The sequence below is a fragment of the Mastigoproctus giganteus genome, chromosome 4, assembly GCF_048544385.1.
Source record: "Mastigoproctus giganteus isolate SK-2022 chromosome 4, ASM4854438v1, whole genome shotgun sequence".
In the NCBI taxonomy this organism is placed as follows: domain Eukaryota; kingdom Metazoa; phylum Arthropoda; class Arachnida; order Uropygi; family Thelyphonidae; genus Mastigoproctus; species Mastigoproctus giganteus.
The window spans coordinates 66,130,570-66,146,070 of NC_143578.1; the positions used below are offsets into that span (position 1 = coordinate 66,130,570).

Below are 15,501 nucleotides of genomic sequence, written 5' to 3' on the forward strand. Positions count from 1 at the left end.
AAATTAGTGAGGGTAGCAAGATTTGATTAGACAGCACCTCTAAAATAGGTGAAGGATTGCTGAATACTGCAAGGCAGTATTCAGCAATCTAGATGTTTAAGGTGTTTAAGACTTTAAAGAAATCAGTAAAATGAACAATGAATTTTTTATTCTTACTGGTGGGAAAAACAAGAACCACTGAATACAAATGTAAAACCTTCTAAGATCAAGTTGTGGATCATTGGAATAAACTACCTGCCAAGGTTGGAGAGTTTGGAAAAATTTTCAGCTGGATTGAGCGGCTACTTTTTGGCAGGGAGAAAATATTAGTGATTGGTGCCCCCCCCCTTCAAATTAAACTAATTTATCCCAGATTTTGGGGTGTTGGTCTGTTAAACCATAACATTTTCAGCCAAAAGAAAGATGTTTTTAATGGAGCAGTACTAATATATAAAAATATGATTAAGTATTCACTGCTGTTTTGGAAGTTTCAAATTTATTTATATACTTGTTGCTCTTTGTTTTGTTTTGCAGGAGGAGCAAACACTAAGTTCTGGTGACTTAATAACAGACTTATCTAATAAACTACGATTAAGGAGAAAAGGCATATCAGGTAAATGTTAAACAAGACTAATAATAACCAAAGAGAAGTTCTTTCTGATACATACATATGAATAAGATCGTGCTATGCATTAAAATTTTACTTAAACCCTAAGCTATGATTTTCACCTTAATGTAAATCTTTATTTAATCTTAATCTTAATTTTACCATTAATTCAGGGATCCCTAACTCTAAGCTTGTGCTGTGTTTGGCTTGCACAAATATTTTAGATTCATAAAATTATAATTTTCATCTTGAACCATTGTCAATTCATTGAATGGAAATTTAAGACAATACAGTATCAGTTGCTTCCGTTTTTAAGCATGGAAGCTTTTCATTTTGCATTAGAAACAACTTGTTTTTTTTTTTTTTGCCTTATTTTAGTTGATGTTGGTGCTAAATACAGATTGTATTGCTTCTCAAAAATTAGGTATTAACTTCTCACTGCAAGGCTTCAGAGAGAGTGTACACACATGCATACGTACATTGCACTTCTAGCATTATGATCATTTGCAGCACTGTAATGAACTTCTTTTACAGTGTTAAAGAAAGCAACTTTCCCCCCTCCTGGGTTTTTATAGTTTCTTTGCATACAAACTTCTACAAATAAATAAATGTCTGTCCAGTTATACTCTGGCAACTGAGAACAGAAGAGTTCACAACTTCATTGTAACTACAGTATTTCCTTGCAGCCAGCATACAGGCTTTATCTCAATATCACAATATGCAAATTTGCATCTGCACATGTTACCCCAGGACCAAAGCCAGTCCAAAAAGAATTAAGAATTCTTATTTTGTTTTTTGTCAGTTTTACTCTAATAATGGGCAATTAAGATCAAAAGTAAGAAGAAATTACTATTTAAAAGCATTTATATTATGAAGTTTTCATTTTTACATTTTTACAAAATTTCATGAAGTAATTTAATCATGAAAGGGTTACTAAATTAATAAATTTGTACAGTATAAATTGTGGCAGTTTTTTGCATTAAATTCTAAAGCAGCTGCAACTTGGTGTAACAGTAACTTGAAATTTATGATCTTGTGTCAGATCATCATTTGGTGCCTCCATTCAGAAGCATACAAAGTTTGTATGCTTCTCGCACATAAGTGATTTAAAGGGTGTGTTAATTAAGATGCCTAGTAGCCGCTGGCTAAAAACTTTTTTTTTACCTTCGTTACTTGATCTGATGCGTGCGTGTACACACACACACACACACACACACACACACACTGATGAAGAAGAAAAGCTAGCTTTACAAAAGGCCACATGAATGTGTTGACCTTACATTACCTAACCACCACTAAAGATAAAAACATCATTGGACCATAAAATGCAGGGGAATTTTGGGCAATATTTTCCAAGAAAAAAAAAATGTCTTATGGTTTGGTAATAAGTAAATGAAAAGACAAAAACAATATTAATGAAACAATTTTTTAAATTGATTAATTGAAATTCATACAACTACAGGCATATGCAGTAATCACAGAAATAAGGAAAATAGATTTTGAAGTTAACTTCAAAATTTCTTTTGTTATTTCTTGTTTTACAGCTCCAGAACAGTATATAACGAAAGATTATCCAGATTAAGTTCCAAGTTTGTAAACTCCCATGAGTAGTTAGCTTTATTTTATTTTAGTAATAAAGTGAGTTTAGTTTAATGTTTTATGCTTATTTTTTTCATCAGTAAATTCTCTTAATGGTTTTGTCATACTACACAAAGAATTTTCTGCATTATTAGATGACTGGCCTGTTTAATCAAGGTTTTGAAATTGTAGGGTATTATTTTCTGTGCTAACGGATGGTCTACTGTCAACCTGCTCAGATTTGTACTGTAGTATAAATCTTATTGGAAAAAGCTTGTTTTCAAAGGAACTGCTGTCATATTGGTGCATAGGATACAGCACTGTGAAAAAATCATATGAATACTGTATTTAGTATATTGAAAAGGAGTATACAGAAATAGAGAAAGTTAATGAAAATAAGCACAAAAATTAGTCTACCTCCCATCATACATATCAAGTTGTATATGATAGGAGGTTAGGCTTAAATACTGGAATTGTCAATTACTGCTGTGGTAAAATATTATGATCGCTATGGAAAGGCATAAAAGAAAGTTCTAAATATATAGAACAGTTATGTTTATCATAGAATAGCAGTACAATATAATCTCATTAATACAAAGATCAAGAGACCTAAATTTTCAGGTTTTGTAATAAGTCTACTAAAAATGTCAAAACTTGGCATTTTCAATAGTAAATGTGTGTTAATGTTAACTTAAACTTGATAAATAATACTTGGTTTAAATTTTATTTTATATATAAGGGAAGCCATGAGAAAATAAAAAATATACGACGAAGAATGAACATAATTTTTCACACAGAACTGTACTGCTTGCTATTTCTAACTGAACTGCAGAATTTAAAACTGAAGCTGCATTACATGGCAACTGCACAGTTGACTCGTGTGCACAGTGTGACCTTGCCAGCCGATCATGTTTATGCCTGTGTAACAATGGATATGACACATGTGAGGAACAGTATGCTGTTCTCAAATTTTCTTTCCATCCACAAAAAAAGTGCATATGAAATGTTAAAAGAGGCTTATGGTGAATCTATGCTTCCATATAGTACAGCTCTCAGGTGGTTTAGAATGTTTAAAGATGGACTTGATTCAATAACAAAAATAGGCAGTCCTGGAGCTCCAACACTACTGTCACAAATCATAAACACTTCTGTAATTGTGAGAGAAGATTATCATATAACAGTAAGGCAACCTGCAGAGATGCTGAGAATATCAGTAGGGAGCACGTCCATTTTCTTAGGACATGTGTTTGTGCACTGGGTTCCAAGACTACTCACACTTGAGCAATGGCATGTTCTCATGGAGATTTGTCAGGAGCTGCAAAACACCACTGTTCAGATTTGCACAGTGATGTTTTGCAATTACCGAAGGTGGTGAAGTTCTGCACAAGGTAATAATGGTGGATAAGACATGACTTCATCATTTCACCCCAGAGAGTAAGCACCAAAGCTCTGTTGCTTACTCTAGGTAAGCAACAAAGCTGTTTGGAAGTCTTTGTCATCACCAGCACCAAAAAAAGTTGGCTTCTTCAGGAAAGGTTATGGTCATCTCATTTTTTTGACATGCAAGGAATGGTTTACCAGCAGGTTTTACTATGTCATTCGACTGTTACAGGATCTTACTACAGAACTGTGCTGCACACTTTGCGGGGTCACATTTGTTGCTAACTACATGCAGGTGGGTGGATGCTGAATCACAACAATGCAAGACCTCACATTGCTTATACTGTCACCAAGTACTTAGCCAGCATTAATGTCAAATGTGTTCATCCACCCTACAGCCCTGACCTTGCAACTTGAAATAATTTTTTTTTTATTTCCAAAGTTGAAGAAGGAATTGTGAAGGCAACATTTCCAGTCGTCAAAAGTTGTAAAGATATCGGAAGCAATTCTCAAATGAATGCCAAAAAATGGCTTCCACCATGTTTTTGAAAAATGACAAAAATGTTAGAGTAAGCGCATTTCATCACCTGGGGACTACTTTGAAAAGGACCATCAAAATATGGATGATTAATAAAGATATGTTGTGAAAAAGAAATCGATCATTCTTTATTGGACAGCGGTCCTCATAATTGAAATGAAAATATATAATTAATATTAAAGGAAACATGAAACCAGTTAAATCTTTAATAAATTAATTAATTTAAAGAGAAAAAAAATCCAATTTCATTTGCACATTTTGTCTTGCATACATTAAAAACAGCAGACATTGTAACTTCCACTTTCTTCAGTAGTAATGAAAACGTCATGTTTCTTGGTGGACAGCAGCTCTTCTGATGTTAGCATTGCTAACATAATGTTATCATCATTTACCTTAAACTCCTCAAAATCTCCAGCAAAGTCATCAGTATGTTCCTTCAAAGACCAATCCTATCGCATTTATTTGCTGGACCATATTTTTTGATAATGTTCTTACCTAAGCTGTTGATGCTTTGGTGAGAGTATATAAATATTGTCTGATAAGGTACTTGCTCCTCAATGTAGGAGGGAACTATTTTCAGCCAACTTTGAATGCTATTTCTTGGTACAAGTAAGCAACTTCCTTCTGTTGGTCTCATAATTACATGGAAGTTGGTTAACTACATGTACTTTAAAATGTCTTTGGCTTGGAAAATTTTCTAATAGTGAGTGAGTTCAGTTTTGTATCACCATCTGCCCTGCAGTATAATAAATTAGTAATGCTTTTTTTGCACAACTCTGAAGGTTTTTTGTTTTTTTTTTAATGAATTAAGACTTTAATTAGGATTGTACTAAACTTTGTGTAAAAAAACGAATAAATAAAAATAATATAATTTGCTTTTCATGGGACAAAAACAGACTGTAATATATATTAACTGAACTTTGTAATAAACAGATATACAGAAAGACTCCTATCCTTTAGCAAGGAAGGGATATTTGCTCCATATTAGCAAGATTCTCCTTCCGTATATCATATTTGTCTCTATATAGTGAAAACAAAATTCCCAAAAATGCAACCTCTGAAAATTTTAAACTATGAAGAACATCCCATATTACTAAATTTGATCCCTTCTCTGTCTCATTGTCCTGATATAGTTTTTCTCTGTCTTTTTGCAGTAAAATACTTTTTCCATATCTTTTTCTTTTTTCAAAAAAAAAAAAGTAAAACTTAAATTTTGCAAATTTCTGCTTAGTTCAATGAATTTGTTGTCATGTATGCTATATATGTTGAAATAGGAACTTAGAAAAACAGCATTGTTCTGTGTAATATGACCATTTCATTGTACTTGTGTGTAAAACTAATTAATGTCTTACAGTAAGATGCCAGAGAAGTACAGCATAAAATTTCAAAAGACACGCACAATTTTTACCATTATTGTAAAATTTGGAAAAGTTAAAAGGCTTGCTTATTCTATTGTATATAGATATAATTTTTGATTTTAAAGTGGCAGAAAATGCAGTATAATTAGACATCTGCAAAGAAAGAAACATGTGGAAAAATGTGCAGTATAAAAAATAGGATGTAGCATTTTATAGTGACATGAGGTTGTCATATGTGTTAAATGTTTATGCACATTGTTTATCATAGAATTTTAGAAATAAACAAGGAGTTACCTTTTATTCAGTCAGTAGGATTTCTTCTTTACCAAATCTTATGTGAATAAATTATGAAATGATACGTTGAAACAAAATTACATAATTTAAAACTCATGTGTTCCTCACTATTGATACATGGACAGTCCAACACTCCAGGATCACAGTGGTGAACCCCAACCCAATCGCAGAAATATTAAACCTCCCATGCAACTTCTAGTGAAGGAAGACATTTTGTCATAAACATGAATTTGGAATATGAATAAAATACTATTAAAATGAGATAAAAGTACGATAAAACAATGAAATTAAATCACTGGAATACGAATAAAATACTATTAAAATGCGATAAAACAATGAAATTAAAGAATCCCTGAGAAGGAATTCTTTAATTATCATGAATTTTAATTTACATTATAATTATATTGCCACCCAGTTATGTATGAAATTTTATATCTTTGTATACAGGAAGAACAAATAGCGTAGGGGAAGGAAGTCCAGCATCAGCACCTGCCTTTTCAGCCATCACTGCTATGGAGAAAGTATCTGCCATGATTCCGCCCCCTACGCATCCAGTAACCACTGAGAATACTGGAGAAGATGATTGGGATTAAATATTGATCATAACTGAATCTTTTGCAGTGATTCCAGAGACCAACCTTAGTAAGATAGAAATTAGATTTTAAAATCTGTTCGCAGAAATTTATGCATTAAATTTTTTTTGTTGTTGTAAATATTTAGGTATCAAATGTCTGCTGACTTCATACTTCTGAAACTTGCATTAATTTTAATTAACCTTTCCAGGTGTATACGTATGTTTATGTTTTCATATGCCTGCTCTGACCAGTATGTACATATTTATGTTCTTCATAGTTATTTCAAATAATGCATCTCTGTTAACATAATAAATTGTCTTAACCTTTCTGTATGTGCTGCTGTCTCCTGTGTTTTCAAGTAACAGTAGACACAGTTTTAATAAATTGCAGCAGCATGAAAATAGCTTTGAAATTTGTTGGAGGTCACATAGATTAGATAGACAGGTGATGTGGAAAGGGTTTTTTTTTTTTTTTTATGATGTTTTATAAGCATACTTTCTTGCATCATTTGCTACTACTAATAATAAACAGAACTTTTTCTGCCTCTCCACATATCGCCACACTGGGTTTATCATTAATAAAGAAAATAACATATCCATAAATGATTACAACAGTACTGTGTACATGCTTTTCTGCCAGAATGGTTGTTGTTGGGTTTTATTGGAAATGCTAAATGCATAGGGAGCACCATGACAAGATATCATCCATCTAGCATCTCAATAACTCTAACTTACTATGATGCTATGGTGCATAAATTAATCCCCTAATTATAGTAACGCCAAGATTCCTTTCATACAAATTCAAGGAATCATTTCCCTAATATCGGTCAAACTAAACTTACTTCAGCACTTTCTTCTAGCAAAGCTTAACTTCTATTTGGGCATTATCCAATGTCTATCTTTTCAATAAAATCTCAAACTATATGAAACTGTCATCATACCCACAGCAACTTATGGATCAGAGAATTGGAGAATAAATAAGAAAGAAAGGCCAAAAATCTCATTTGAAATGAGATGTCTAAGGAAAATCAATAAAACAAATTGGAGAGTACATAAAACTATTGAACAAGTAAGGAAGATCTAAATTTTGAATGCAGAATAATAGAGCAGGTCTACAAAAAACAACTTCAGTGGTTGACATTGACATGTGAACCGGATGAAACAACACAGGCTGCCTAATGTAGTACTGACAGGAATAATTGGAGATAAGAAACCATCGGGAAGACCCAAAAGAGAATGGCTCCAATGCATAAAGGAAAACACAGGCTTTCAGGCTTATCTCTTCATAGGCCTCTCGCTGGGGTTATATTCATAATAACTGCACAATCATGCACCAACCGTTATTAAAAATATAAATAGTGTTATGTTATATTAAAATAATGATGTAGATAAATAAAATAAATAGAATGATATAATTCCACCAGATAAAACTGATAAAAAGGTAACTGTCTGTACAATAAAATATGAAATTTTAAACATATCAAAATCATAGCAAAAAAAATTATTTACAGTAAAACAATGTAGGTAAAACAGACAAATTATTGATAATAACAAAGCTGTTATCATCGACTGGGCACATAAACTTTGGGACCGCAAATGGCTCGAGAGCTTGCAGATTTGTTCCTCTGAAAGCAATACCATTAATAGAGACAGGGAAATCCGCATTCATCCCCTTTTCGAGGCGGTGGTTCTTGGACAGGATGAGTGGTTCTGCCTGGCACGCTCCTGAGCCATTTCCGGTTCCAGTGCACACGAGGAGAATACTGCCCATGCTGAGAACTGTGAGCCTGCCGATATTTAAGGATGTGCCATACGATAAACCTCACTGTTGAAAAAGTAGGCGGATGCCTCTGAAAGCTATGGTGTTTTAGCGCTTTTATCATCTTGTGTTTTTTTCTACATTGTTTTAATGTAAATAATTTTTTTTTTGCAGTTTAAAATTTCATATTTTATTGTACAGACAGTTACCTTTTTATCAGTTTTATTATATCATTCTATTTATTTCATTTATCTACATCATTATTTCAATATAACATAACGCTATTTTTAATAACAGTTGGTGTATGATTGTGCAGTTATTATGAATATTTCAGAGTTATCAACAGATGATTCAAGAGATCGACAACAATGGAGAACGAGATCTAAGGCACTCAACCCATGCCAAACGGAAGAGTAGAATGATGATGGTTATAATAATGGTGCATTGTGCTTGATTATAAATATCAGAAAAAAATTTTGTAGATTAACCCTCAAGCAGCATTGACTCCAGTAAATCTTTAACTACATATATACACAGCATAGCTAAGCGCCGACCGGGCTAGCCGAGTGGGTAAAGTACCTGCCCAGCAACCCAAAGGTCGCGGGTTCGATTCCCGCCTCGGGCTTGGATCAAAGTACTGCAAAAACCTTGGGAGGTGCAATATGGCCACAGAAGCCGATGCGCCAATAACTACCAAATCAATCAATCAATCAAAAGCATAGCTAAGCACTCAAACCCTACTGTGGAAAAAGTGGTTTTTTTAATTTGTCTATTAAAATTTGAGAAATGTCTGTTAATTGTCAAGCAAATAGGTTTGAAATGTCATTAAGCCTAACTCTCAGTGGGCAGCATTGTGTTCTGGTAGAAAAAGATAATGTAAAAAAGTTTCCAGTAACTATTTTCTCTGAAATTGCAACGTGCACTCAGGTTTTGCTAGAAAAACATTTTGGTTTACTATTCTATGCAATGTGATAAACTAGGTTTTTTAACCTTTGTTTTTTTTTTTTTTCTATCTTGTACAAAAATAGATTTGTGCTTCATTAGAGAATTGACTTATCAGGTGACAAAATGTCACTTTTGTGAAGAATTTCTACATACTGCATGCAAAAGAAAGCGGGGGGAGAGAAGCAGTATAAATTGTACTATTGAAATGTACTTGTCAAAAAAAAAAAAAACTTCACAACCTCTTTACCTTGTGTGCATTAACTATAACAAATTTTTGAAAAAGATGCTGTGACAGAACCTTTCTTGGATGTGGCAACAAAATTAAGGAAAATTATGTATCAGCAAATGTGATATATAAACTGCCAAAATCATATCAAATAGAAAATTTTGCAATAACAGTTTTATGAAACATATCTATTGGCATCCAATTGTAATCTTATAAAAAATTAGTGCCCAATAGGAATTTGAAAATATATTATTGTGCATCCTTCCTTGCTGTTAAGTCTGTTGTCAGATTGCGTTCTGTTAACAAAACTTGAAATTATGTTTGCAGCTGTCTTTCAGACTGACTGAAATTGGAACCAAATAGAAAAAAAAAACATTGCATCTGCTTTGCTGGGTGCAAAAGAAACAGTGTATTGCTATCCATAAATTAGTTTTTGCAAACCACATCTTTATTTGGATGTGCATTTGAACTGGTCGCAAAAGTTAAAGGAAAAATGTGTATCAGTGGCAACATTATAAACCTCCAGAAGGTGATATCAAAAAGAAATGAGAAAAATATGATTAAAAAAAAAAAATTACTACTACATTTAGAATTCCCCCCCCCCAGGTCAGAATAGTATTACTGATTACATAAATCTTGTAAATGATGTAAATATTGCAATAATTGAGCACAGAAATATGGAAAGGATTTAATTCTCAATGTAAATCAAGTGCGGTAACAATTTCTTCTTCATGAGACCAAATATTTGTAATGAGATATTCATAAATCGTTGAAATTGCTGTGCTTTTGTTGTTAAAATAAAAAAATTTTAAAAAAAAGCAAAGTGTGATTTTTTTCAAAGTGTATGATGTATAAATAAAAGTTTTTAGTTACTTGTTAAAAGATTAGTTTCAAAGAATTTCTTTAATTAAAGTAACACCTTTGGTATACCAATGTGCTTGATCATCCAGTTTTACTCTGACAAATTGTCTTCATACTGATTTTCTTTTTATTTTATTAGCCCACATTAACAGTAAGCAAATTTTCACAAACACTTGAAGCACACTTAAACTATGTTACTAGCAAAAACTATTTTTGCTGCTGTGTGTAGATCACATTGGCTATGTGCTGGCCAATTCAAAAGTTGTTTGAGGAAAATAAGAGTATTTTAAAAATATTACATACTAGATACCAAGAAAAAACTCTTAACTTGGTACTTAAACTATTGTGAGTTTGAATAAGACATGTGGGAGTTAAATATGGTTCTTTCAAACTGTAAATTATATACAAATGGTAATCAGATGTTTTGTGGTATATTCTATCACTTCTTTAGTTGTGCTACTTTGCTGTTACAAAGAAGAGAATTTATTCTTATTGTGCTTGACAGTAATTCTTAGAAGTTTTGTAGAAACAGTATTAAGGATTCTGTAAGAGTTGAGAAACTTGACTTTGTATATTTTGGTGTTTGCAGGAAACTGGAAACAACGATTGTGGTTTGTAACAGCCCTCTCGTGCCTATTAATTACATGGGCAATGCTGTTTTCATTAATTACCATCTGTGTATAATGTTTGATGATAATATGCAAATATTTAGTGTAGGTTGAAATGCTTCATAGATTTTAATTTATCTAATTACCTATGCACCATACTGCTCAAGCATCATCTGAGAAGAAAAACTACCACGTGATAGTATAAAAGTTTAATTTATTAGAATAGGTCAGACTAAAATTACATTAGAAGATAATTAAAACCAAACCAATTCAGTACTAGGTGATTGTAACTTTTCAAAATTTTCATGTGGAATTTTATTCTCAAGCAAGGAGGGATATGTGAAATTTAAGGTAGTCATAACATTAGTTGAGGGTTTGCATTCAGAAAAAAAAAATGCATTTATGTGATTAATTTATTGCTTAATGTTAATAGAAGAAAGGGTTGTGTTTGGTCAAGCTAAAAAGAAAAACTACCTGTTACTGCAGGCATTTTAATATGGAAGACCTTTTCCCCATGCTCACTTAATACTTCAGAATTTCATGCATTTACTTGACAGGTGGACAAATAAGACTTTATGAATCAGCTCTTAAAAATTTTCCGTTACTTTTTTATGAATTCCCTTAGCCAACAGCCGAGAACTGTATTATATCTACTCACATAAACACTGCTCTACATTGAAATAGAAAGAAATGATTTTTTGGAATTACTCTATTTACATAGTATTTAAATGGAGAAGCAAAGTATGCTGCTGCTTGTGTCTATCTTCAATTTTGTAAATGGTCTCTTTAAAGTAATGCTCATTATTATATTTTTGAACACAATAAGTTTATCCAAATTTTTTTCAATTAAATTGTGTGTAGCCTTATTTACAGGATGATTGTAAAGAAACTTTCTTAAGGTTAAATACCTTGACAGTGATCAGACTATAGGTATATAAAATTTCATACCTAGGTTGCTAGGAGAAAGATGTATTTATTTTTGTCTGTTGAACCAGATTCTAGCATTTTTGTTGTGACTTGCCCAACGTTTCAGCCTGTAGATCTCCACTAAAACAGATTAATATTTTGACCATGTGGAACTCTTTCTTCTGAATTTATTTTCTCAGAGGTAAATATAGAAATCCTAAAGGATTTCTATATTTAGAAACATCTTAATTGGAGGTGTGCAACTGTTCACAAAGGTACATCTATCAGTGGAACCCCTGTATCATGTGACCAAGTGTGGTATACCAAGGGGGTTTAGAAATTTTTGGGTATACCTCATAAATCAGTTTAAAATTTATAATGTGCTACTAAACATCAGATATTGTTTAATTTTTCCTTATCAGATTTCAGAAAATTTGAAAGGATCAGAATGACAGTTATTTTATAATTTTCCCAAGTTTTAAAATAAATGTTCTTGTATAGATCATTTAGAGATGGAGGTGCAAGTTGCCATTTGCTTTGTCCTGGCACACCATTTGCTTAGCAGTTTCAGCCCAACAACTACTGTTAATACATGCAGGATCCCATTGTAAAAGATTATTTTGAGTCTATGGAACTCATTTAGTGGGAGTATGTACTAGATGCAAGGCTCCAACACAGCATTGGAGGTGGGGGCTTGGTGCACCTATCTAACAAATGGACGGGGCGCCTCTGTAGCCAGGTGGGCAGGAGCGGCAGTGCGTAGCACACGCTTCTTGATTAGACCGGGGTTCGAGCCCGTGACCACCAAATACGGAGGATGCGAAAAGGTCAGGGAATGACCACCGCATATCCCCGGAGCAATATGGCCTTAGTTGCTAATGCTCCTAAAAACCAAATAACAATAACCTAACAAATGGTAGGCCATTTGTTAGATAGTTATCCAGTATCTTGAAAAGGAGAAGTTTGTGTGTAAGAAAGAGAAATTAATTAATTTAGCTACCTGTTCATTCATACTGAAATTGAAAATTGAGTTATATTTAGCAGCATACTTCTAGACTGGCAAAAAAAGTAACAAATACAGTTATGTGCTACGATTGTTCAGTATGTCACAAAAAAAAAACTTTGTTCTGTGGGTTTCTCATTTAAAACCCAAACAGTATGGCCCAAGGATTATATCACTCCCAATTTAAAAAAATAAACACATAGGATACCAAGTAATCTAACCCTTTTTAGCTATCAAGCTTGAGCTGCTGATAGTTGGAAATCTAGAAATAAATGCTCTATCTCTTGTTAGTAAAGACCGTTTCCCCCATCACTCAGAATTATTAAAGATAGGTCAGAGATACAAAGACTAACTGATGGATGTGCTCAAACTTCTTTTCTTTTTTTTTTTTAATTGAGATTCTACATTATTTAGAAATTGATGCCTGTAATCGCTTATTAGAAGCCTATGACTCCTGCTGAACTTTGTATGTGAATTTCTCCATTGTGGGCTTCCAGTACAATAAAATTTTGTTTATGGTCAGTGAAAGTGGTATCTTTCTGTTGTAACTTTTCATTGCAATAGATCTATTAGTACAACAACAGTGCATCTCCCTTGGAAATCTATGGATTCAACTTTGCAGTGTATACTATACCAACAGTGCTCATTATTGTTTCTCATACTGCACAGAAAATCAAGAAATCAAAATACTGTAGAGCGTCAGTTATCCGGAATAATTAATGTCAGACCTCTTCCAGATAGCCAAATTTTTTTTGGTAAGATTAAATAAATTTAATCTTACCTTACAAATAAATTAAATAATTAAGATTAAATAAAAAAAATTATAAACTAATCTCAGAAAACAGAAACATCCATCCAGGCATTTTCCAGATTTTTATACAAAACAGGAAAATTAGAAAGATTTTTAAATGCTCTTGGTTTTTTCGATTTACTGATAACAAGCATAGACAATCTGTGCATCCCAATGACATTTGCACACATAACAATTGTAACTTGCTCTTTTCTCATCTTAAAACCTGGTGCAGCCATTTTTCTTTAAGTGGCTAGGGTTTTTCTCGGTAATGCTTTCCATAAATCATCAACATTATAAACGTTTTCTTTCTTGTAATTTGCTATAACTGAAGCGAACATACTTTTAAAGGACACCGCTGCCGATTTGTCTGCAGAAAGTTTTATTAGCTACGGTAATATCAGCAAAATAATGTGCAGTAACATTAAAATTAATTTGTTTATATCATGGATAAGTGGCTAAAAACAGGTAGTTTAAGAAAACAATCAAGTACTGCTGCAGTAAGTACAGATATAACAGACACTGTAAGTGAATATCAATTCTAGTTCTAGAACTGCAGAAAGTAGTAAAAAATGGAAGTACAATGATTCCGTTTACAGGTGATGAATTGCCCTATGCATCTTGTGCAACAGTGATAACACTGTGGCACAAGACTTGTTGACTGTTAATACAACAGTTAATACTATTGTATTAACAGTCAAAAAAGAAACTTTAAACATTTCAATTGTTATCTAATAATACTGTTAAACACTGCATTCAAGATCTGCCGGCAGATATAGAAAAACAATTGGTTTTTGTAACTTACATCCAACTTTGCTTTTTCATTGCAACTTGACGAATCAACAGACATGTTGGGGCTAGCAGTATTATTTGTTGCAAAACAAAATCAAGCAAGATTTACTGCTCTGTAAATCTCTTGAAAGTCATGCGACTGGAGAAGAAATGTTTAATGTCATAAATAGTTATGATAGAACATGAAATCAGTTGGGAAAGGTGTGTTGATATATGTGCTGATGGGGCCAGAGCAATGACAGGAAAAACACAGGGGTGGTGGCATATATCAAAGGGTTGATACTGTCTTGTTTGAGTAATCACTGTGTGCTTCATCGGCAAGCACTCGTCGTCAAAATGATTGAAGGAGACCTAAAAACTGTGTGGATGATGCTGTAAAGATAGTGAACCACATTAAATCTAGGCTACTTGATATCAGGGTGTTTAAGTTACTTTGAGAAGAAATGGGCAGTGGACACAATGCTGCTATTTCATACAGAAATAAGGTGGCTTTCTAGGGGAAAAGTTCTTATTAGAGTTTTGAACTTTACTCAGAAATTTATTCTTTTTCTTATTGCTCACTCATTTTATGTTTCTCACTATTTGGTAAATACATCTTGGCTGCAGAAATTGGTATACTTAGTAGACCTCTTTAAAAGAATTAATGAACTAAATCTCTCATGTTAAGGAAAGAGCATGGCAATATTCATAACAAGAGACAGAATTGCATCTTTTCAGCTGAAGCTTGAATCTTGGAAGAGGTGTGTAGAATAAAGGCAGTATGAATTCTTTCCAACTGTGAATGACTTTTTGATAGACAGAATCTAGCCTGGAAGAAACTATTTATGGTAGCATTGTCCAAAATTTAAATGGTTTGCAATAGAAATTTCAAAAACATTCTCATCTTCTACTTATAATGCTACCTGGGTCTGAAATCCATTTTGTGTTTTAGAGAAATCAAATGGCATGTCTGTCAAAAGTTTCAAGTATCTGATAGTAGCTTGAAACAGAAATTCAGCGAGCTTCCTCTGGTTGAATTCTGATGGTCTTTTTCAAGAATATCTGCAAGTGTCTAAAGATGCAGTTCTCAAACTTCTGTTTCCTACAACTTATCTGTGCAAAACTGGATTTTCAAGGTATGCAGCAAAAAAATTTTAATTTCATTATAGACTGGATATCACACCCCCAACATGAGAATTCAGTTGTCTACAATCACTTCCAACGTTAAAGAATTTTGTGAGATAAAGAAACAACACCATTCTTCACACTAGTAGCCTATGAGGTACGATTGAATGTATCCTCAAATAGTGACCGTTTATTATTC

General features: G+C 33.0%; 1 protein-coding gene across 2 annotated transcripts in view; it reads left to right on the forward strand.

Annotated features, from left to right (window-relative positions):
• Positions 1-7,588, forward strand: part of wash (WASH complex subunit washout) — a 93,028-nt gene extending 85,440 nt beyond the window's left edge. For both annotated transcript variants that reach the window (XM_090371584.1, XM_090371585.1), the window contains exons 6-7: positions 514-592; positions 6,182-7,588. In XM_090371584.1, the coding sequence (XP_090227710.1) occupies positions 514-592; positions 6,182-6,327 (225 nt within the window). In that variant the 3' untranslated portion in view covers positions 6,328-7,588. The remainder of the gene's footprint in view (positions 1-513; positions 593-6,181) is intronic.
• The last annotated feature ends 7,913 nt before the right edge of the window (positions 7,589-15,501 follow it).